The sequence below is a fragment of the Drosophila arizonae genome, chromosome 5, assembly GCF_054131065.1.
Source record: "Drosophila arizonae isolate 15081-1271.41 chromosome 5, UAZ_ARI_1.0, whole genome shotgun sequence".
NCBI classification, from domain to species: domain Eukaryota; kingdom Metazoa; phylum Arthropoda; class Insecta; order Diptera; family Drosophilidae; genus Drosophila; species Drosophila arizonae.
In genome coordinates, this window is record NC_142925.1 from 22,504,589 (window position 1) to 22,528,550 (window position 23,962).

Below are 23,962 nucleotides of genomic sequence, written 5' to 3' on the forward strand. Positions count from 1 at the left end.
GCAGCATTTTTGGGTGCAGCGACGACAAATTGTCGAGAAATTGCATAAAAATACACATCAAAATAAATTGTTATGCTGAAATCTGTAATCTGAAGTAGTTGCGGATGCACTCGAAAGATATTTACGAGTGCAGTCCAAAGAGAGAGAGAGAGAGAGGGAGAGAGAGAGGGTGCAGTGCAGTGCAGTGCAAAGGGCAACAGTCCATAAAAGGCAAAAAACTCTGAATTGTTTTTCTGTTGATTCATCAGAAAATAAATTGAAATATTCTTGTTGACATTGCACCATAAAAAAAAGAGAGCAAACAAAAATTCAGTACAAGAAAACATTGCAACAAAGAGCTTGTTCTGCGCTCTCTGTAAGCTGTGTGTGTTCGCTCTGTTGATTTATTTAATTCACTAAAACTGGCTGCATAAAATATTTGATAATAAAATCACGTTCACACGCCTACGGCCACAAATCAATTGAAACACGCATCAACCGATCGACCAACCAAGCCAGAACTAAAACCGACAACCGACAAAAAAAATAAAAAAAAAATCCTAACCGACCTATTGACCGAACCCGCCAAATCAACAAAATCAAGCAGCCAGTTCATTAAAACTTTTATGCATATGTTTGTCAAAAAATGAGTCCCATTTTCGTGGAACAGAGCAACCGCAGCAGCAGCGGCAGCCGTGGCAGCAGCAGCAGCGGCAGCAACAGTCGTGGCAGCAGCAGGAGAATTCCCCAAACTCCAGCAACTTCAATTCGATGTGACGTTTCGGCTAGCTTCCCTTTCTCTATTTGGGGATTTCAGCCTTTGGGCTAAATTGAAATTCATCCGGAACCCCAATAAAAAAACCTCTGTGTGCGGTCGACAAACAGAAAAAAAATCAGGCGTAAAACAAAAATACGTTAGATTCCGAATGTTAGTTAGTTAAAAAGCATTTATTTATGAACATTTCAATATAAATACCCCGAATGCTGGCAATTTCAGCAACATTTACCACATTTGATATATGCACGCAATAAATTTTGGTGGCTAACCGCCATGAGAGCCACATATAGAAACGTCAGCAACAACAACAACAGCAACAACAGCTACAAAACAACATTATTAGAAACCAAAATGCGAACATTTAAAGCCTGAAGCCGGCGCATCGAATGGTCTATGACTAATGGGAAAGTGATTCAGTTAGCTGTGGGAACGGGAAGACCAAAGGTAAATAGGGTTACATTCAAAAGAAGCTGACGAAGTATTTTATAATGCCAAATCGTAGTTAATTATCTATGAATTTTAAATTAAATATACTTAAGGTATGAAAAAAGAAATTGCAAATAATCTAAAGAAATATTTAATAATTCTAGACCGTAATAAGTTTTCAGTTTAATTTACTTAAGGAATGCAAAAGCACTTCAAAATAATCTGAAGAAATATTTAATAATTCTATATCGTAATAAGTTGAAGTTTAATAATGCTTAATCGAAGTCAGTTATCAGTTCAATCAAAATTCATTTAAGGAATGAAAAAGAATTTCAAAATAAACTGAAGAAATATTTAATAATATTTAATAATAATACAATAGTAGGAAATGCCAAATCGCAGTCAATTAGCAGTCACTTTAATTGCTATTTGCTTAAGGTATGCAAAACAATATTTAAGGAAACTGAAGAAATTTTTGAAATTTCCAAAATCTTAATCATGTAGTAATAATTATAATTTTAATAGATTCACTATATTAATTTGTTCACTGAATATCTGAAGCCATAAAGCAAATGATATGTAAAACTAACTGAAAATTTTTTTTTTATTTTTATTTTTTTGTCTTGTACAAAACAATAAGCTTTTGTTTCTTGATTATAATTTTTTTTTTTTTTTTTTTTTTTTTTTTGTTGGGCTGAGGTAGGAAAAAATGCTTTATGCACCGTCAGTCATGTCGTCACTTTGACCGGTGTGTCGGACTGCATAACTGCTTACCGACTAAAAAATTCAAGGTGGAACCCCATTGTGTGCTCTAAATGAGCGTTGCCCTCTGTGTGCCTGCGTCCAGGTCATACTTCTTCCGCCGCAGAACCTTTTCGGCGAAGTCATAGACTTTTTTCCAAGCGTCTATGCTGCTGCACATTTGCTGTACTAACGTCTCTACTTTGACTTCACCTACTGTATCTGCCAGGTCGATTCTTTCTTCCGACCATCTTTTGCAATTGAAGAAGGTGTGTTCTGCATCGTCCATTGCATTTTCGCAGTAAATGCAGCTGGATTCGGCAGTTTTCCCCATTTTATTTAGGTACTTTCGAAAGTATCCATGTCCGGAGAGTAGTTGTGTCAAATAGAAAGACGTTTCACCGTGCTTTCTATTTATCCACTGCTCCAGATCGGGGATTATTTTAGCGGTCCATCTTCCATACCTTTCGCATGACCATCTCGCCTTCCACGAGACTATGGTTTGCTGTCGTATGCTCTTTGCCGCATGTTCTGAGTATTCTCCTCTTTGCCGAAGATTCCATATTTTTTTGCGCTCTTGGGCAAGCAAGTCAACCGGTATGACTGCTGCTATCACAGTCACGGCCGCCCCGGAGACTGTGCGGTACGCCGATGTTATCCTTAAGGCTGCTCTTCGTTGCACAGCTAGCATCGGTTTTCGCCTTACATTCGCCTCTAAGGTATCCGCCCATACTTCACTGCCATATAGCAGTATTGCATTTGTCGCTTCCATGAGGAGTCTCCGTTTTCCTGCCGTCGGGCCGTCAACGTTTGCCATCAGTCTACTCAGAGACCCCGTTGCTGTCGCTGTTTTCCGCGTGGCATACTTCAGCTGTTCCCAGAAGGTAAGTTTACTGTCCAGCCTAACGCCTAGATAGTTCACTGTCCTCTGCGTCCTTATCAGGTTTCCGCTTACTCGCATCTCTATTTCGGTTGGGATCTGCTTCCCCGTGAACAGAAGTAACTCTGTTTTATGGGTGGCAAGCTCCAATCCTCGAGAGCTGAGCCATGTCTGTGTGCGGATCATGACTTGGGTAAGTCTCTTTTGGGCCTCTATGGTGTTTCTGGCAGTAATGACGGCTGCGATATCATCGGCATAACCAATAAGGAAGGTGTCTTCAGGCATTTCCAGTCTTAGGATGTCGTCGTAGCTGATATTCCACAGGTCTGGTCCCAGGATTGACCCCTGTGCAGCTCCTCCAGTTACTCTGTATCGTTTTGTTCCAGTTTGCGTGGAGTACAGGAGTATTCGATCCTGCAAATAGCTCCTGATCATATTCATGAGGTACTCCGGTATCTGGAAGCGGTGTTCCAAGGAAGTAAGCATATCAGTCCACCTTACACTATTAAAGGCGTTTTTAACGTCCAGCGTTGCTAACAGAACAACTGGGCGCGAGTATGCATTTCCTCTTTGCGTAGCTCTGGCTGCCTGAACCACTTCATCGATAGCTCCCATTGTGGATTTTCCAGCTCTGAACCCATGTTGCCTAGGGCTAAGTCCTCCAGCAGCCTCTACTGCTGCGAGTAGTCTAGGTCTTATGAGCTTTTCTAAAAGCTTCCCAGCTGTGTTTAACATACACAATGGGCGATAAGCCGAGGGTGTATTGGGATCGCCTTTGCCTTTGCTAATGAGCACCAGTCTTTGTTCTTTCCACGCTTCTGGGAATATCCTTTCTTTTAGACATGCGTTATACATCCTAAGTAGAAAAGTGGGACGTCCTGATGCTATCACCTTCAGTATTTCTGCCGGTATATTATCTGGTCCCGGCGCTTTCTTGTTCTTCAGGGAGAGAGCTGCAATGTTGAGTTCTTTCTCGGTGAAATTATAATTATATATGTATAATTTATATTTATATTAAAAATATAATTATAATTAAATATATTATTTCACCTATAAATCCGTCATCATATCTATGCAAAAAATTCTCAAGTGAATTGTAATTGTCCAACTCTGTAATACACCGAGTAATCACCTATTTGTTCATCCTGTTTATGATATAATAATAATTATAATTCTACTTATAATTCTATCACTGTTTCTGTTTTATATATGCACTGACATCGCAACAAATTCCCATCGATTTCTATATGCATACACAATATATATACATACATATTGAATATTATAATTAGTTTTATTTATTTTTGTTTTCGTTTTTGTTTCTTTTTTCTTGTTCACATTTTCATGCTGAGCACTTTATTATGAATTTTTATGGCGTCCTCTCATATTATTATTATTTTTGTTGTTTTTGTTCGAAATTAATTTATCGCCTTCAAATAATAGCGCACCGAAATCGAAGCGAACGATCGAAAAACAAAAAGAAAAACAAATATATATATATGCATACACACATACATACATATACATTCATACACATATGAACACTTTTCGGTTTCGGAGGCTTCGTCATCGTCAATGTCTGCAGAAGCGTTGCCTGCATTTAAATGGACAAATTAATTGCGTTTGTCATGTGGCCGGGCCTGACTCTGGCTCTGGTTCTGGTTCTGGTTCTGGTTCTGGCCTGAGTCGTCGAGTTCATGAGACCTAAATCAAAAAGGAAAAAAAACACCTGGAAAATGCGATTTAATTGGTTTTCGGACAGCGTTGAAATGTGTTTAATTTAGCATTAATGAATATACACATCATCGAGCCGGGTACTTGGAGAATTGGCGTTGAATTATTGGAGAGCTGGAGAGCGTTATAAATCTTCTTATCGCTGCGATCGGCGTCTGATCATCAAATGTCCATTAAACAGTTGCAAGCACAGCCATTATCCATTATCCTTGTCTATCTGCGCTGAGCCCCTCGAAATCCTCTACCTCTACCTCTACTTCTTCTTCTTCTTCTTTCCCATTTGGAACCCCCAGAACGCGCTCGAGGGATCCCGATTCTCTGGACATTAATTATCACACAGTTTGAGTTTTTCGATCGAATGCCTCTTTTGCGACACGACAAAGCTGCTGCTGAGGGTTCACTGTGCTCATGTGTAGGAGTATCGATCGTGATCCCTTCGATCCCTGCTCCCTTCGCCGTCTTCGCCTTCGCCTTCAGCCCCGTGTCGGTTGACATTTTGATTGTGTCGCCTCTTGTGTATTAATTGAGCATCGCGTTTCTCATCCTCTTGCTGTACCTCCACCAATGAAGTCGTTTCCCTGGAATGCTGAAAGCCCCTCTCCCATCATGGACCACACATGGCGCACAGTGGGACGCGAGCAGCTTCATCGAACTCGAATGGAAACAAAAAACTGAAATGATTCTCTATTGGCGCAGCCTGCGGGCCACATTGCCAATTAATTGGAATTAATTAGCGATATTAACAGGCATTATTATCATAATGATGAAGATGGTTCGCATGAAATTATTGAGTTAACACCCGCAGCTAAATTTTTGTCCGTTCGCCAGGCAGAAGACATTGCATGATAAATCACTTAATTGCGGCTTTCAACCGAACTCCGCGAGACATTCAAATTAGCATTTCAACAAATATTTAATAATGGAATAATTGCGCTGTCTGATTGGAATGTCGAAGACATCTACAGTGAGTGACATGAATATTCGTAGTATTTAAAACATTTATTACTAATTAAAATTAAAAATATGTAATATTATAAATTCTAGATTACCTTTTCAATGAGCTATGTATATATTTAATATAACAAGCAACAGTTTTACATAAACCGAGAAAATACCAAGTTTATTTTCGTCTAATATTCGACTTTTTTTTTTTAACAACTGAAAAAATTCGAGATTCATTGAAAAATGGCTCATATTTAATATTTGATTTGATATGTATAAAATTTAGTATTGCCATTTTTTTAAAGACTTCTTTTTACTAAATTATTTTCTGTTAGTTTCCATATATAATCATATTTAGGATTATTCTTAAGTAGAAACTAGGCTGTCCTGTATACAACAATTTTACAAAAATTCATTTTTAATGGGGTAAATTTCGACAAGAAACTTAAAAAAGCCTTAACGAATTATTTTGTCAACACGTCAACCTAGCTTGAATAATTTAAATGTAAGTCTGACTGAATCAAAAATAAGTATTTAAATTTTTTTTACTTTTTTTTACTACATTATTTTCTGTTACTTTTCATATATTCGTATATTCATATATTCGTATACAGAATCATGCTTAAGTAGAATAGGACTTGTGTCCTATAAATCCCAATACTTTTGCATACAGACATTTTTTTCTTTTTAATAATTTAAATAATTAAATAAATTTCGAGAAAAGACATGAGAAAGGTCTTTTTTTTTTTTTTTTTTTTTTTTTTTTTTTGAGAGAAATTATAAAATGTATTTATTTACAGCTTAGCGCACCGCTACCTAATTGGTAACTTAATCTAAACAGATATTTACAAAAATTTATTTACTTAAGAGCTATATTATATCGTGACCTAGCTTGAACAGTTGAAATGCAACTCTGACTCGATGCCTAGCTCGGTTTTGTCATTTTTAACATAGTCACCTTTGTTTCACTCAGCTGTCAGACAAAAAAGTGCTAGAGCCCCAGATCCTGATTTATTAACGTGCATCCGAGTGCTCAAATTCAGCAAATTCTACAATGGGTCGTGGACGACGCGAGAAGCAGCAGTCGCGCAGTCGCCATCATCGGTCGCGTTCGCGTTCGCGTTCGCGCTCGCCGTCCAAGCACAGGCCGACGCGCTCCAGTTCAATCACGAGCCAAGCGGTGCAGGTGAAGCGGCGCAAGGAGCGCGTCAGGTCCTCGTGGGACATACCGCCGCTGGGCTACGAGCATCTGACGCCGGTGCGGTACAAGGCCATGCAGGCGAGTGGCCAAATCGCATCGCGCATTGTGCCGGACGCCCCGCCCACCGGGGAGTCGGCGGCGATTGCGACGGTGACGCGGCAGGCGCGCCGCCTCTACGTGGGCAACATCCCGTTCAGCACCACCGATGAGGACATGATGGCCTTCTTCAACGAGCAGATCAATCGCCTCAACGGCACCAACGGCGTCGACGGCAATGCCGTGCTCACGTGCCAAACGAATCTGGACAAGAACTTCGCGTTCCTCGAGTTCCGCTCGATGGACGAGGCCACGCAGGCGATCAGCTTCGACGGCATCCTGTACCGCGGCCAGACGCTGAAGATTAGGCGGCCGCACGACTATCACCCGATGGCCTCGATCAGCTCATCGGAGACTGCGGATGCCGCCAAGGGATTCGCCACCCAAGTCAACAGTGTGTCCATTTCGCCGGTGGTGCCCGACTCGCCGCACAAGATCTACGTGGGCGGCTTGCCCACCTGCCTGAACGAGGAGCAGGTGAAGGAGCTGCTGGTCACCTTCGGCAAGCTGCGCGGCTTCAACCTGGTGAAGGAGGCCGTCACCGGCCAGAGCAAGGGCTTCGCCTTCTGCGAGTACGTCGACCCCTGCATCACCGAGCAGGCCATAGCTGGCCTCAACGGCATGCAGCTGGGCGACCGCAAGCTCATCGTGCAGCGCTCCATTGCCGGCGTGCGCAATCTGGTGGCCAATCAGCTGCCCGTGCTGCAGGTGCCCGGCTTCCCAGTCGACGTCAGCACGGGCAAGGCCACCGAGGTGCTCTGCCTGCTCAACATGGTGCTGCCCAGCGAGCTGACGGACGACGACGAGTACGACGACATTCGCACGGACATCAAGCAGGAGTGCGCCAAGTACGGCAAGGTGAAGAGCCTGAAGATTCCGCGTCCCGGCGACGACTCTATCCAAGGCGGCTGCGGCAAGGTCTTCGTGCGTTTCGAGTCCATCGACGACTGCAAGAAGGCCCTCAATGCCTTGAGCGGACGCAAGTTCAGCGGGCGCATTGTCATGACTTCGTTCTATGACCTAGATAAATACAAACGCAAAGAGTTTCAATAATAATCAATAATAATATCAACAACCGTGAAGTGAACTATACAAATTCTTCCCTTTACTGCTTGTCTGGCTTCACTTGAGCTCAGCGCTGGAACTGAGTTTGTAAACTAGAAGAGCTTAGATGTCATAAGTACCCTAGAGTATTACGAGGTAGACTATTAATTTCCAGCTTGAAGAAAAAAATGCTTACGTAGAGCTTGTCTGGCATCCACTCTCACTCATTGTCTCTCTCTCTCTCTCTCTCTCTCTCTCAGTCAATATATATAGTACTACGAGGTAGAGTATTAGTTTCTGGCTTGAAGGAAGGAAAATGCTTAGGTGAAACTTGTATGGTAACCACTCTTATTCTCTGTCTCTCTCTCTCTCTCTTTCTCTCTGTCACTATATAAAGTACTACGAGGAAGAGTATTATTATTTAGCTTGAAGAAAGAAAAAGGTTTTTATGTAAAGGTTATCTTCCTCTCTCTCTCTCTTTCTCTCATCTCTCATCTTTTGCTCTCCCTTTCCCTGTAGCTCTTTCTATCTCGCTATCTCTCCCTCTCTGTTTCTCTCTCTCAACCCTCTCTTTTTTCCCTCTCCCCTTATTTTGCCTCTCTCCCCTCGCTCTCCCTCTCTCTCGCTCTCTCTTAGTCTTTACACACCGATATTTATCGATTACTTAACAATGAGATAAATGATCTTTTAACTAGAATCATGCGCTCATTTAATAGCTGCTGTTGCCATAACAATCGACAAAAGCTCTTTAGCCTTTTGCTTGGGTGGGCAGGCCAGGCCACGCCCTCCGTTGCCTCCGTTGATTCAGTATAGACAGGAGGCAATCCTGAAAGCCACAAAAGCCGCTCAGAAGCTTAATTAAAAAATTTCCAGCGCAGCTACCTTATCGCGCACATTTCTCACATATTCACACCTATATAAACCCACAGCCGGCCAGCCGGCATGCCTGCGCAAGCTGTGAAATGCCTTTCTAGTTGAAGGCATTCTGGCCCAGACGCAGCTCATTACGGCCAAAACAGGGCATTGTTAATGCTTTTTCAATATCCGTACCCAAAAAAAAAAAAAGAGCTGGGCCATTGGGGAGCGCAGCTTATCGCACGGTTGCATTTTCTCAGGTAACACTGCACCAGAGCCGGTGCTGGGCAGCAGCTTATCTTTATTTTGGTCATTTGCCCGACAGCCGATCATCAATAATGAAATGCAACTGCCGTTGGCAGAGCTTGCATCGCGCTCGATTTATCAGCGCCGAGAGACGACTTCAACTAAACGCTTTATCGCAAAGTCTCGTCAAGAGATACGCTTCAAGGTGGAGTTGGGGCTGCTCCGGCTGCGATTCCCGCGGACACGAATTAATTCAACGCCTTGGATTTGTCATTTGATAGAGAGAGAAGGAGAGTGAAAGAGAGAGAGAGAGTGAGGGAGAAGGAGAAGGAGAGGGAGGGTAACACGTTTTGATAAAAGCGCTGCCGCCAGCAGCGAGGGATTTCGGCTGGACTCCTCTCTAGAAATCAATGCCCGTATGGGTAATTAATAAACGCCCATAAAGATGCGGACACAATAAAAATTCCAAGCTTGCAAAGAGACAGACATAGAGAGAAAGAGAGAGAGAGAGAGAGCGAGAGACTCAGCCTCGGCTTTGTTTCCTCTGAAGAAAAAGGGTTTCTTTCATCGTAGTTCTTTTTATGATCTGCAGCTGGGATGCCGGGATTAACTGGATTGGTGTGAGCGTCTCTCACTCTCCCCAACTCCAACCCCAACCCCAGCCCGAAATTCATGGCTGACCATTTGGTGTCCGAGGTTAGGGCCCTTTTGTCGACTGGATTTGAAACTCGAACCCGTTCGGATGTTAGGTAATCGACGCGATAAGAGAATTAAGAAATCAAATCCATGACTCTGCCGATAGTTGAGTGAACTTCTAGGCATCTTTAATTGCACTCTCATCATTTATTTATTGCTTTGGGCGGGCGAGAATTTGAATATGATGTAGTAGATAATTATGGGCCACAGGATGAACTTGCTGTCGAGGGCGTAATCTTGATGATGGTCATTAAAGGCAGCTGCTACAGCAACCACTTTCCACTCTCCAAGTTGTTTTCGGCGATCTATGGACTTAATTAGCTTTTGTTCAGCTCACTTGAATATTTTGATAGGCATATGGAACGGCATTCCAATTGCTTGTTGATGATACTCAAGAAGCACCCACAATACGATATTCATTTTAATAGCCCCAGATATGCATCTGGCCGGGCTTAATAAACCCATTGGGCAAATCACACGAATTTGTAGCGCTCTAATGATCAACAAACTAAGATCTGATGCTCAGATATCTGATCAATTTGTAAGGTCTTTAATGAAGACATATTTGACGGAACGAAGCGAGCTTTGAATGCCGGATTGAACTTTGGCATTCTTCAATCTGTATTTATTGTTATTATTTATTTATTCTCAGTTTCCATCACTGCGAATGCCCTTCTCGGAAAGGTTTGCCATTGATTGAGGCAAATAAGAAAAATTAAAAATAAAAAAAAATTCAATTAAATGAAACCTGTTGCCCGCTTGCCTTGCTGAAGATTCACAAAAGCTAAAATCCAATTCAATTTGCATTTCCTGTTGAATTCCCCCCTCAGCCTCGTAAACAAAATCCAATAAACAAAATATATGTATATATATAAATAAAATTAAAAAGAAGCAGAACAACAAAAATGTTTTGTAATTTCCTTTTCTTCTGTCTGGGACTCTGAACAAAGGCGCAAACAAATTACACACAAATACTCGCAATTTCGGGGGAGGCTGGGGGCGTGGCAATGCCAAGTGACGTCTGTCCTGTCTCCTGACTCGCTGCGTTAATGCCAGGCGCAATTAATTCGAGCAAATCGTCTGTGAACCCTTTTTATGACTCCCCATGCCAAGGCAGTGGAGGAGGCGGAGGCGGTAGGGGAGGGGCAGGCGCAGCTCTTGCTCAAATAAAAATTCATTAAACGGTGAGACCCGCAGCTCTTGCTGTGTTAGCTTTGAACCGAACCGCGCAAATAATAAACGCGAAATAGGCGCACAAAAATCCATATAAAAATTTTCTTCAAATGCCAGCCAAATTGATGCGCGATTTGCGAATGAATACACTGCGCGAAATAGTGGGTGATGGCTGGAGAATTTGCAAATTAAATTAACTAAAAGTATGTAAATATTTTTTAAATAAAGTTGGTATCAAATATTCACATATGGAATTTACTTGAAATCACTTTACAAAATATCTTCGGCATTTTCCCAGAATTTTCCATGTAACTCTTCGATTTCCTGCTGCCATATATATCTCCAAATAAATCACATTGTCTTTAACAAAGATTTGTAAAAAGTTTTCCTTTGTTATTTGGTAAAAGGTTACGCGAGTTTGTCCGAAAAACGTATAAAAGTGGAAAATGTAAATGCTAACTGAATGAATTTTCCGGGGCAGAAATACCTGAGAGCATGGCGCGTTTTAATGAGCACCATAAAATCGAAGCGCCGGCCACTGCGCCGGCGAGGGCCTGCAGAGGGTAAGCGAAGGGAAGGGAGGGCCAGTTGAAGTGTAACAGGTGCGATAACAACAAAAACAGCGTTGAATGTCTGTCTGGCCAGCAGCCAAGACAATGAAATTATAATGAAGATTATGTGTAAAACAAAGTGCGGCCCGCTTAGGTAGTCCAAAGGTAGCCAAAGGACATTCAGGAAAAGCGCGTTTTAAAGCTGCCACAGCGATTCGTTCGTTCGCGTTGTTTGCTTTGATATTTTACCGACGCGCCGAATACGCTTTATGGCAGTATCGACAGAGAGATGAAAGTAAAGCGAGCAGGAGCGGGCTGTGCATAATATTATCTCAGAGAGAGAGAGAGAGGGAAAACACAATACGAAAAGAATTTAAGCGGATTTGATGAATTCAAATGGAATGCGAGAAAAGTTGTTGATTGCTGAAACTAGCGTGAAACATGACATCAATGTAAAAACAACTTGAGATGCTATTGGTAAAGAAGGAGAGACAGAGAGAGGGCGTGAGACAGAGAGGGAGGGAGAGATTCAGCATCTCTGCCCATTTGGCGTGCTTCCTTTGGAGTACTTGTCACTGCCACGATGACTGACAAGTTTATCCTTTGTGGCAGCTGCATCTTTTCATTATGGCACAGCTACCCAGGGCAGGCCCAGGCCAGGCCGGGCCACTTGCTGGCTATCTGCAGGTCAATGACCCCGGCTAACAGAGCCAGTGCAAGTTTTGTGCCGTGTAACGCGCATTGTTGGCCGCCGCTGCTGCTGCTGCTGCTGCTGTTGAATGCTTCATATCCATCATAGTGTTCATAGTCATGCCCATGCTCTATGCAGTTTTGCCTATTCATTTGTCCTGGCGTTTCGTCTGTGCGCTGGCCCCCGCCCCCTGTCCGGGCCCACCTATTCCAGATCTTCAACTTTTGATACCCATCTGAATTTGCATTATTTTCTTTCGCTCTTCATTTCTGCTGCTGTTGCCGCTGTTTACTGTCATTCTGATTTTAATCTTTACTACGCTGCCTGCTCCCTCCTGCCTGCTGCCTGTTGCCTCCTGCTTGCTGCCAGCTACCTGCTGGCCTCTGATTGCTCCCCGCCTTCTCCCGCTGCCCTGCTCCTGCATTGCTTTATTTAGTTTTTTTAATTTTTTTCCTCTGCTCAGCTGCCCTGTACATTTGTTGTTGTTGTTGTTGTTGCCGCGTGCCCAGGTGAACAGGTTCCATTTCTTCTCCTTCCCGCTTCTTGTTGTTGCTGCTGCTGTTGTTGGCCTGGCCAACATCCACTTGACGTTTCATTCGCATTTCATTTGCCGCATTGCCCGATTTAAGTCTGAAAAAGTATCCTAATTGGTATTAAAATCGCTGTTATTCTTTACTCTCTGTCTCTCTCTCTCTCTCTCTCTCTCTCTCTCTCTCTCTCTCTCTCTCCATCTCATTCGATGCCCTTGTTGCCCTGTCTCGACGTGAATGACTTTCTTGTTGTTCTTCATGCTGCTTCTGTTATTGTATTTTGATACTTTAAAAGGCAGATCGCAAAGCATTTACGCATTTACTGTATTCAAATTGCATTCGGCTCCTAAGCACAGGACGCGGCCTCGGCTTGGCTTGCGCATCTTCTGATTTAATCACTTACAGCTCTGATAAGAATCAAAGCGAAATCGCTTCTGTTTGGCTGGACAGCGATTAAAGTGCCCGATTACGATTCCAGGTATTTGGGTAAATAAGATGGTATTATAGAACCATCTCTGGATTATGTATAAGTAGACCCATTAGACTCATGTTTACTCTACAGAAACACACTTATTTGGATACAATATGTAATTATCGAGAATCATGTAACACTTAACCGTTATGCCTTTAATATTGTGCAGGTCAGTTGAAATGTTAGTTCACTTTGCTAGTTTAGTCCAACATAAGTCCCAAATGTGAGCCTAGTATTTCTCTCACACATTAACAGCATGCGAAGCTCTTTGGCAGCATGTGGATTGCGTTACTCCTAATTTCAAAATAATACAAATTCAAAAGGGTATTTAATTGACAGAATTTCACTAAAGTCTTCAATTTCTAAAGCTTAAACGCAGCAATTAATAAAAAAAATTATATAAAAATAAAAATAAACAAATATGCTTTATTTGCCAAATAATTCTTCAAATTTTCAATCTTACTTCGAACACTCCGAAAAAAAACCCGTCTTTGCTGTTAACAATCAATTACGATCCACAAGAAGTGATTTAAAGAGAAAAACATAAAGTGAGCGCTCGTTTACCCAGTGGATCGCAAGCTGAAAAGTATGTCATTCTGTAAACGGCCAAGACATATTGCCAAGACCCACAGAGTACTTCCATGTAAATAAGTTGACTGCATATTAATCACACTTTATGCAAATACAGTAGCCATTACGATTAATGACAACTAATTAGACATCATATTAACAACATGACTTTGATTTATGATAATTGCGTTGATGATGGCTGACTAAATAACTGACTTATTAATGGCAGACATTAATTTCCGAAGTCTTAGATATTGTAAATAGGTAATTCGTATTGTTTCGACTCTGCCGCCAGCAGTTAACAGCAGTTAACGCTTATAGCTAACCGATTTAACATTTAAATTACGCTCAACAGCGCATGCGAGCAAGCCACAATCCACAATGCATGCTGAGAGTAACGCGTTCCACACGCTGTTATCCAACAGACTTGCAAGAGAGAAATGCGTACCACATAGACACTGTTAGCTAACATGCGTGTGCATTGGCCAACCGAACGTTCACTCAGTGTTGCCGAGAGTTTCAAGCGTGGTAGTTGCTGTCGCGGCTGGTGCTACGTTCAATAAACGAATCGCATTCGTTCGTGCGTACGTCTGTCGCAGTCGTGGTCGTCGTCGTCGCCATATCGTGTTATCATATCGTATATATACATATACATATATACGTATAGTCGCCTATACAGATAACGATTAACAGCCAAGATCCTTAGCAGCAACCAGTTGAACAGAGTGCGCTTCAGTTCATCGCGATCCGTTTTCGCTGTGTGTCTCTCCTGTTCCTGTTTACCGTTACGTATAAGGAGCAAACAACGTTCGCTCGGCCCTAAAACAACAATTGAGAAGTAAAGCAAATTTGAAATCCTGAATCTTTATGACAACAAAGCGAGCAAATTAAGAGAGAAAGAGAGAGAGAGAGAGAGAGAGAGAGCGTGCGGCCTTTTTATGTGTTGCCATTAAATTGAATGCAGCTAATGGACGCTGCAGCTGTGCTGCTCCAAAAAGAAAACGAATATTGCGTGGGAGTGTTAGTGTGCGGCTGTGTATGTGTGCGTGCGTGCAAAAGTGTGAATTATTAAATTAGCGCGATTGCCAGAGCAGGACACAGCACAGAGCGCGGAAAAGAGGAGAACTCCAAAGGAAAACAAAAACGAAACGGGACCGAATTCGAGTACGAAAACGCATACGAAAACGAAAACGGGATACAGCGGATTACAACAAGGATTAAATAACAAAGTAATTTGCATATGTTGAAAATAAATTAACATTATGAATGTCCTTCTCCCAGCTTGCATAACACAAAGTTAACATTAATGTAGACCCGCCCCAGCTCTACACCGCATAACGGATGTCCGTTCATGTCCATGTTTCAAGTCAATGAAAATTTTTAATTGTGCACGCGTGTCGCAACTGACCCCCAAGCCAGCCCTTGGGGTGTGTCTGCAGGTGGAGGGGCGGGTTGAAAGGGGGGCAGCGCTTTTTCTTCCTTTTTTGTTGTACTTGTTTTTTTTTTTTTTTTTTTTTTTTGTATGCCGTGCCGGTTACGCCCCCGTCCTAGCTGCATGTTAGCCGCATATATATCATGCGTATGGCATATATACTACTTGTATAAGTATTACCTAAGTGAACCTGCAGCCGTTCCAGGCTGCTGTCCCCAGCGGAACCCCCAACCCAACCAACTCTGCACCCCCTCAGGTGCTCCCACAGAGCCCTTAGCTGCAGGTGCAACATGATTAGAAAAGTACTTTGAGAGCTTTCGCATTGAAATTAGAGTTCAGATCTTTAGATACTTTTTAATGGGTCAAAGAGCTATACTTCAGAGAGAAACTATTCGTGGAATGATAGTAATTTGACAAGTCATTTGTTGTGCTATTCTTAAAGTTTTTATTATTTTATTATAATTTATTTTATTTTTATTTTTATTTTATTGTCAAGACAACAGAAATGATGAAGTATGATAGACTTTTTATATGCAAGAGGACCTAACTCACCCCGAGTAATATTAAAATTTGTATTTAATTATAGTTACGATTAGCTGGAGTCCCAAATTTGAAGTTTTCAAGTTCCATAAGAAGCAGAAGCAGAAAGGAATTTAGAATATTGTTTTATTAAAAGTAATTTAACAAAAATTGACAAAAATATATTAATGTATTTTAAATACACTCGTATAAAAGCATTAATATGTTAAAATATTTGAGATTGAATATGAACAAGGATAAATTAAAGGACAGTATTACATCGAGTAAATATTTTTTTCAAGTGCTGAGTTAATGAAATTCAAAAATTTTAATCGTAGCAGTGAAATCTCTTGCCTTGAGAACCTACATACCTCGGGAGAATATTTCAATTTGTATTGAATTCGAAATTTCAGGTAGCAAACGTTAAAGTTTTAGATATACAACTTCATAAGTGGATAATAATAATCAGAAATAGTTTAAAATCAAATCGAAATTAAATACTTTTAAATTTATTTATTATATACCGAGTTGTTTCGCTGCAATCTGTGGATAAATCTCTTGCCGCACAACTTTATTTCCCGCTTGAGCTGTTGCTTAACGCACATCTTAATTTCAATTAGAGTCTCCTTGGTATTTGTCGCTTTACACTGCCAGAACTTAATTTCAGAGTCCTCACACCAAAGATATATTTCGAGTGTTGGCCATGCTGCGCTGCTTTTGGCCAGCGATTGTCGAACCACTTGACCACTTCAAGTTGGCTCCGTGCCATGCGTCTTTGCCCTTGCTCCCCCTTAATGTTGCGGTCAGTTTGCCGCACGTGAAAAGGACATCACACACACACACGCACACAGTCACCGAACACAAAAACCAGAAAGAAACAAAAACAGCAACAACAAAAATAATGCACGGGCACGGGCTTGGATTTGGGCCAGTGCTTGGGCAAGGTGTGGTGGTGCGGTGGTGCTGTGGTGCTGTGGAGCCAGCTCCACCAGTTCGTCCGCCGTTGACCTCGTGTCGCCTGCAGCGTTAATTTATAATTTACTGTGCTCACTGAAACCGTCAAAAAGCAACACCCACCGCCGTCCGGCCACCTGCCCGCCTGTCCGCTCGGTGCCACTCGGTGGTGCTGCCCACTTTTATTATTATTATTTCTGTGCGTTTTCTACGCGCTTTTCCGAGGCGCGCTTTTCCATGCGATTCGCCGAGTTTTGACTTTTTTACATTTGCCGTCGGCGCGACGGACGCTTTGTCGTTGTCCTTGTTGTGGCCCACCATTGTTATTGTTGTTGTTGTCCGTGCCGTTGTTGTTATTGTTGCGGTGTTCCTTCATTTACTGGTCCTTTGGGCTAGCGGGGAGCGGTTGCTGCTGGCCGGCCTCCTGCTCCCGTCTCCTGCTGGCTCCCATATCGTGCCGCAGCCAGACGCTTGTGGAAATTGCCTTTTCAACTACTCGCTGACATTTGTTCATTGTTGTTGTTCTTGTTGTTGTTGTTTTAGTGCCTTAATTTTGTTTTCGTTTTAATATATGTGTGTGTGTTTGTTTGGTGTTGCTTTTGGTTTTGCTCTGCGGTTTTCTCGACTTTTTAGCGGTTCAGTTTTTTTGCCTCCCATTTTTGTATTTTTATTATTTTCATTTTGGTATTTTGTAACTTTTTTTTATTTGCTTGACCTGTGGAACTGTGCGGACTGTTGCTTGTCCTTTACTGTCGCCGCTTTGTTTGTTGTTTTAATTAATTTGTAAATTCACTTGGCGAGATTAAAATAAAAATGTTTTAAAAGAAGGAAGCAAATTAGCTCTTGTCCAAATGGCACATCATATGCCTGAATTCCGTTGGCCAAACTTTTTAAATGCTTTCCGTTTGGAAAACTTTCGTTTTCCCACAGATGTGGTACCAAATATTTATTAGCCAAAGTCTAACAAGAATTGAGTCATTTTCTTAAAAGCAACTGTGAAAGTTTCTTGTGAAAAAATATTTATTTTAGAATGTATATTGACTCACATATAAAATATAAAAGCAGGAATGAAATTATTGATTTTCCAGAATACATAAGAAAGGAATTTTAGGTGCAAGTATTTAAGAGCTTTTTACAATTTGAAAATTAATTTAAGTACAGAGCTTCAATTTAGACAGCTTATTAAATAGGAGAAATAATGAGTAAAAGCATCGCAGGCAGACTGAATCGTCGTCCACGATACAAAATCAGGTCAATTTATATCCGAGTCGTCTCAATGGGCTATTTATTTACTAACTTTACCAATAGATAAGAACAATAGACTTTCTTAGTCTTTTTTAGAGTCTTAATGAAATTAAAGAAACGAGCCAAAGAGTCATTTTTTTTTTTTTCCTTCTTTATATTGAACATTTGGATGTAATTATTGAATTTTAGTTTTTGTCAGCAAAAGTGTTCAATAACTTTAAAACATCCTTCGTTTTCTACTTATCTTTTTATTTATGTATTACTGCATTAGTACATAATTAACAACTTAGCAATCTCAGATATAAAACATCGTAGTTCTTCTTTTCTTACTTTAACATGATCGTAATAGATGCAGCTAAACGAAAATGTTGTTGCAAATAATAAGTAAATATGTTCGAAATTGCAAGTCTCTTAATAAAATGTTGTTATATTATATTGAACAAGATAATCCTTCCTGAGTTTTCACAACAAATCTTAACATTTTATGATTCCTGGGTACAAAGAACGAAATGTTTCGCACTTAGACTCTCTACCTTAAAGATAGACAGGCAAAGCATCGCATAGCAAGAGAGATATTCCGTGCAACATATACACTCCCCTCATTTCCTAAAAGGGTATAAAAATAAATTACAAAAAAAAAAAAGAAAATAAGGTTTAACCTTTCATTTAAGTACAAGAAGTAGAACAAATACGCAATATGTATATTTATTTTTTAAATGAAAAGCCACTTTTTTATATGCGCATACAAATATAATAAGTACTTAGCAGAAATAAAAAAGCATTTAAAAAGGAATTTATTTGGCTTTTTATTCTCTAAAATGAAACCACAGAATGTAATATACTTAACAAGTAAGGATTACATTGCTTTTGATCCTCGAAACAAATAAAAAAAAGAAGCTTAATAAATTTTCAGAAATCCATAATTAATATATATATTTTTATTTTTTTTTTTTGTTTTTCATTTTTGGCCGAGTCTTTAAACTCAGCGCAACCGCAAAATTGTGCTAATAAATTCAATTTTCTCATTCAGGCAGAAACATCAACAACAACAGCAGCAGGAGCAGCAAACAAAATTCAACACTTATACAAACACACACACACCCACACACGCACACACTTAAATAAAGCACATAAGCAAATTGAGGAAAAGCCGGTGAAAAACATTTGCCTAAAGGCCATTAATCGCTCATTTTTCGCATAAGCAAAAAGAGAAAAACTTTAACGATGTTTGCCCAGTCAAAACAAAAGAATACAACACCAACAACAACAAAAACGGCAATAATAACAACAATGGTAGCAACAGCTTGTTTTTGTTGTTGCTGTAATGTGTTTAACTTTTGTTTCACTTTCGAGCACCGCAAAAAAGCCAAATAAAGTTTGTCATTGTCTTGCGACAAATTTGAATGGGAAATGTCGATGAAGTCGTTGTTTTACGGCATCTAATGAAAGCCAGAAAGCACCAGAAAAACGTTGACAGTCTGTGCTCGCAATTTAAAATTAAATAAACAGCAACAGCAACAGCAACAAAAGCAACAACAGTAGCAACAACAACAACAGCGAAAACTCCCAAATGTGCAATTAAAAAATTTTACAGTCATAACTTTTTATTATGGTACATAATTCAGTTGGGTCTTTTTATGCACAGTGCTGCGCGTGCGTTTCTCATTTCATTCCATACGACACCATTCCATTCCGTTTCATTTCATATTCTCTTTCGTCCTTTTTTCAATAAATTGGCCTTAGCTGTCCGTGTCATATCTCCCTCTCACCATCTCTCTCTCTCTCTCTCTCTCTCTTTGCCTAAAAATTAATTTCATTTTCACAACTTCAATTTCATTAAATTTAACCAGCTTTACGTTTATTTTATACAATTTTCATTTTTATTTTATTTTATTTTTTTTATTTTATTTATTTTTTTTTTTTTGTGCAATTATAATATCATAAATTATGTTTTAATCAGTTTGTGAGCTAGTTTTATTGCCTTTTCCATCTATAAATTAAATTTAATGCATTTTAGCTATGGTTTACGAGTGCCCCGTTTTCTGTGGCTTAAATTTCGTTTGATTTGGCCTCGTCTACTATATTTAACTTGGCGTGTCTGTTGACTCACAGTGCGGCCAGCAAAAAAGGGTTAAAAGGCCACGCCTTTGATCGGCTGTCAGTTGACATGGGGGTGTGTTTGTGTGTGTGTGCATTCTCATTTTCATTGTCATCCTCGGGGGAGCCGTGGCTCAACTAATGCCCCACACATGTCTTACATTATCCTCTGGGCTCATAAAACTTCGTAACAACCAATAATTGTCGCTTCAACTAAATAATGCATAAATAATAAAACTCTTTCGACAACAACAAAAAGCGAACTAAGCGCCGACAACGCCGACAACGGCGGCGGGTGGTAATACTCTCTAATGGGATCGAAAACAGGGAACTGGGAACTGGGAACTTGGGAGCTCTCGGTAGTCCGGGTACTAGGTACTGGGAACTGGGAACGCCAACTGCCAGTGGATTTGTTGTTGGCCAACAAAGTGAGAAAAACCGCGACGTCGAGCATAAAAAATGCATAAAACGAGGACAAAATAAAGTCATAAAGTAAAAATTGCTGGCAGTACGGAACGCAGCGCCCCGAGACCCATAGAAAGCATAAAAGAATGAAAAAACGAACGGAGTACAGAGCACCGAGTGAATATGTTGCACAACAAATGACGGAATGAGTCAGGGCGCGTAGGTGTTGTAATACTCTGTGTGGTGCTCCCTGTTCTCGATGGTGTTGTTGTTGTTCTTGCTGTTGTTGTGGTGCGACTTGTTTGAGGTTTCAATAGGTCATAATTCACGCCTAGTCGCCCCTTTTTAGCCCCGCCCTGTTCAGCCAAAGGGATTGCATATTGTTAAGCTGAAAGGGAAAAGCAAGAGATTCTAGCTAGGTGGCATACACATACATACACATGACGCTGGCGCCACACTCAAAGGCATAAATGCCGCACATGTGCTGTGCGCGGCTACGACCAATATTATAAATGCAGAACAAGACGCGACCACTGTTGAATAGCGTAGCAGCACAGTGGCTCCAAATATGCTGAATAAAGGGCCAAAGACGAACGCACAGTGATGCAAGACATAGATAAAGGCAATGCAGGGGAAGGGGTAAGGCATATATCTAAAAGATATCATACTGCATATCTCAATCCAAATTCTTATCAAATTGTAAAGAGAGAGTTGAGGTATGCAGGGGAGGAAGGTTCCCTAATATACGAGTATGCATTACAGCACGTCAACCCTGCACGTTCTTGCTTTTCTATTATATTCCAGCTAGAGTTCCATAATTTCTATGGAAATTTAAAGCTACTTTGCTATAATTGCTATAAGAAACTATTATTATTTTTGAAGAAAAATGAAATATTTAAGCTTACTTTAATTCTCTGTTACTTCGACTAAAAATCAATATAAAAACTAACAATCAAAATTATTATTTATTTTCTTGCTGAACTTTTCTGAAATAATTTATTATAATAATATGAAAATTTCATAGAACAAATTGGTGATATGTACTGAGAAATCCAACTAAAATGATTAGAGAATGTGAAGGATCACTATTTACATGACACGATGTGATTATGGTTGAATAAAGATTTATTTTCCAATATTGAAAAGATTTTAAAATGTTAAGCAAAGCATTTATATGCTTTGATTCTGGCGAAGCTAAAGCATTGATATTTTAATATTGCAATATCTTTTGAAAGACCTGCCCTACTGTGAGTTTACAAGTATTTGATAATATACATATAATATATAATATACATATATGTACTAAAAATAAATATTTAAAATTCTTGATTTACTGTGAAGCATTCGTTATATAATACATATATATATAATAAATATATATATTTAAAAATCTCTAATAAGACTTGCCCCACTGTGACTTACGCATGTTGCACGTCGGCTTGACAGCCATGTGATTAGCTCAGCTCTTGTAATTTAATATTTATAATATTTTGAAGCAATTTGCTGAGCATTATATAGAGCAAAATATAGACTAGATATAGATTAGAAAATTACATGTAACAATATATATATTTTTGTATATAAGCTGATTTATATCGACCTGACGATATTGTTTAAGCTGAAGCATATTTTTAATATATTTCACAATTTCTAAGGAAACTAAATCTTGTCCCACTGTGGCTTACAAATTGCATGTTGGCTCGACAGCCGTGTGATTAGCACAGCTCTAATAATGTGCATTCATTGCTAGATTATTTATAATATTTTTAAGCAATTTCCTGAGCGTTCCACAACAACAAGCCCTAAGCTAAAAGGGATCCAAAGCAGTTGCCGACAAAGAGATGCGCCTGCTCCTGCTCCTGCTCCTGCTGCTTGCCTTAAAGAAGTAAAACCTCAAACACGTGTTGTTGTGGGAGGAGGAGTGCTTGCTGTTGTTGCCGCTATTGTTGTTGTTGTTGTTGCTGTTGTCGGTTTCGCTTGCTCTTGTTATTAGCACCCGTTGCCGCTTGTGTTGGTTAACTTGCACTAAAGCTAAGCGTCTCTCATCCAACAATATCATGTACCTTTTCTCTCTATCTCTCCATTTCTTCTATCTTTTCATTTTTCTGCCCCGTGTGTGTGTGTGTGTGTGCAATGTGCAAATTTGTTTGGCCGCCGTGTTTGTTTTTGCATTAGCTGCGGTTTAGCCCTATCCCTGCACCAACTCTGTCGGCGTCTCTGCCTTTGCCCCTGCCCTTGCCCCAGTCACAGTCCCAGCCTCTGCTCTTGGCCCTGGCCCCTTTATACCCTGGTGCCAGCCAATGGATAGTCACTTGGCTGTTGTCGCTTTTTGCCTTCTTTATGGCTGTTAACGATGAAAAATTTGTGCCCTGTGCGTGACCCAGCCGCCAGCCGACAGCCGCCCCCGACTCCAGCTTCAGTTGGCCTCCCGCCTCCCGCCTCCTGCTCGGTTACCCAGCCTCAGTTTTGGTCTGCGTGTTGCGCTGTTTCGTGTTGCTATGCATATGTCAAAGTAAGCCGTGTGGCCGGAGAGACAGAAAAGCGCAATTTAAGCTCTGCATACCCTGAGCACGTGGCGCAAATGTTGGGTATACCCAGCTGACTAATATGTACATGGCTTAGAATGAGAATCGTATGCACAATAATGACTGATATTCGGTAATTATAGGGTATACTGTGCACGGGCAGCAAAAGCACTTATAAGTGGCATTTTTATATGTTGTCGCCGCTGTGGGTTAAACTTAATCTCCATTAGAGACTCTGGCCGGGGGCTTGGCTGCCGTCAGCATTGGGGCTGAGCGTCTGGCCGGCGAATTAGGGAACTTTCCGTAATGTCCAAAGTGCGACCAAAGTGCTGGCTGCTTCTTTACGAGTGTGTTCTTATGTATGTATGTGTGTGTGTGTGTGTTATTTACAGGTATTGTTTTAGTTGTTATGGTGGTTGTAACATGCCATACGCATCATAATTCATAGTACATTACTCTGGGGGCAGAGCCGCAGTTAATGGACGGCTAGATAAAGTCCATTCACTTACGAGGGCGATAAGCAAAATCGATAGTCCAGCTAAATGCTCAATTAATGCAGCCGCGTTACGAAACATACAATTTAAGAAAATTCAATTGTTTGTTAGTCAGTGTGTGCATGGCTGTGCTTTGTTGACCTGTGTGCTTGGGCGGTAATTAAAACAAAAGATAAAGTGCGTAAAAATCCAATTAATTTCACACCGCAGCCAATTAAGTTGACAGTCAGCAGAGCCAGCTCAGCCCACTTACTGGCTGCGAGTAGCAGATCCTGTTTTATCATGGCACACACATAGAGAAGAGAGAGAGATACGTTTACTTATCTATATACTGTAGTATGGAAGGCATCAATTAATTGTCGCACACTCGCGCACATTTGGCAAACTTGGCTTTGGCACGTGCGTAGGCTATGAAAACCTCAAAAGGCATTCACACGCAGCCAGACAAAGACCCACAGACCATTGAGCATAGACGCGCCGGCAGTTGGCCCTCTGTGCTACATCCACTAATAATTTCCTGTTGTGCCACTCAGCAGCAGCAACAGCAGCTCCCTTCAGTCAGTCTCTCTCTCTCTCTCTCTCTCTCACTCTCAGGCCTTCTAGCCAGTCATTTCCTTGCCTCGAGCACCCGCACACGAAATACATTTTGAGAACATGCGAGCGAGCCAATAAAACATGTTTAAACC

General features: G+C 40.8%; 2 protein-coding genes across 2 annotated transcripts in view; both read left to right on the forward strand.

The window, feature by feature from the left end:
• Window positions 1-5,818: 5,818 nt before the first annotated feature.
• LS2 (Large Subunit 2) lies at window positions 5,819-7,859 on the forward strand. Its single transcript, XM_089470894.1, has 2 exons — window positions 5,819-5,985; window positions 6,454-7,859. The coding sequence occupies exon 2, from the start codon at window positions 6,535-6,537 to the stop codon at window positions 7,828-7,830; it is 1,296 nt and encodes a 431-aa protein (XP_089327020.1). The 5' UTR covers window positions 5,819-5,985; window positions 6,454-6,534; the 3' UTR covers window positions 7,831-7,859.
• Window positions 7,860-14,097: 6,238 nt separating this feature from the next.
• Window positions 14,098-23,962, forward strand: part of side-V (sidestep V) — a 54,080-nt gene continuing 44,215 nt past the window's right edge. Inside the window, exon 1 of the mRNA XM_018012995.2 lies at window positions 14,098-14,834. The gene's annotated coding sequence lies outside the window, so the exon portion shown is untranslated. The remainder of the gene's footprint in view (window positions 14,835-23,962) is intronic.

Excerpts from the sequence above, each read along its gene's own strand:
- LS2 (XM_089470894.1), top strand. The coding sequence starts at position 6,535 with ATGGGTCGTGGACGACGCGAGAAGCAGCAGTCGCGCAGTCGCCATCAT.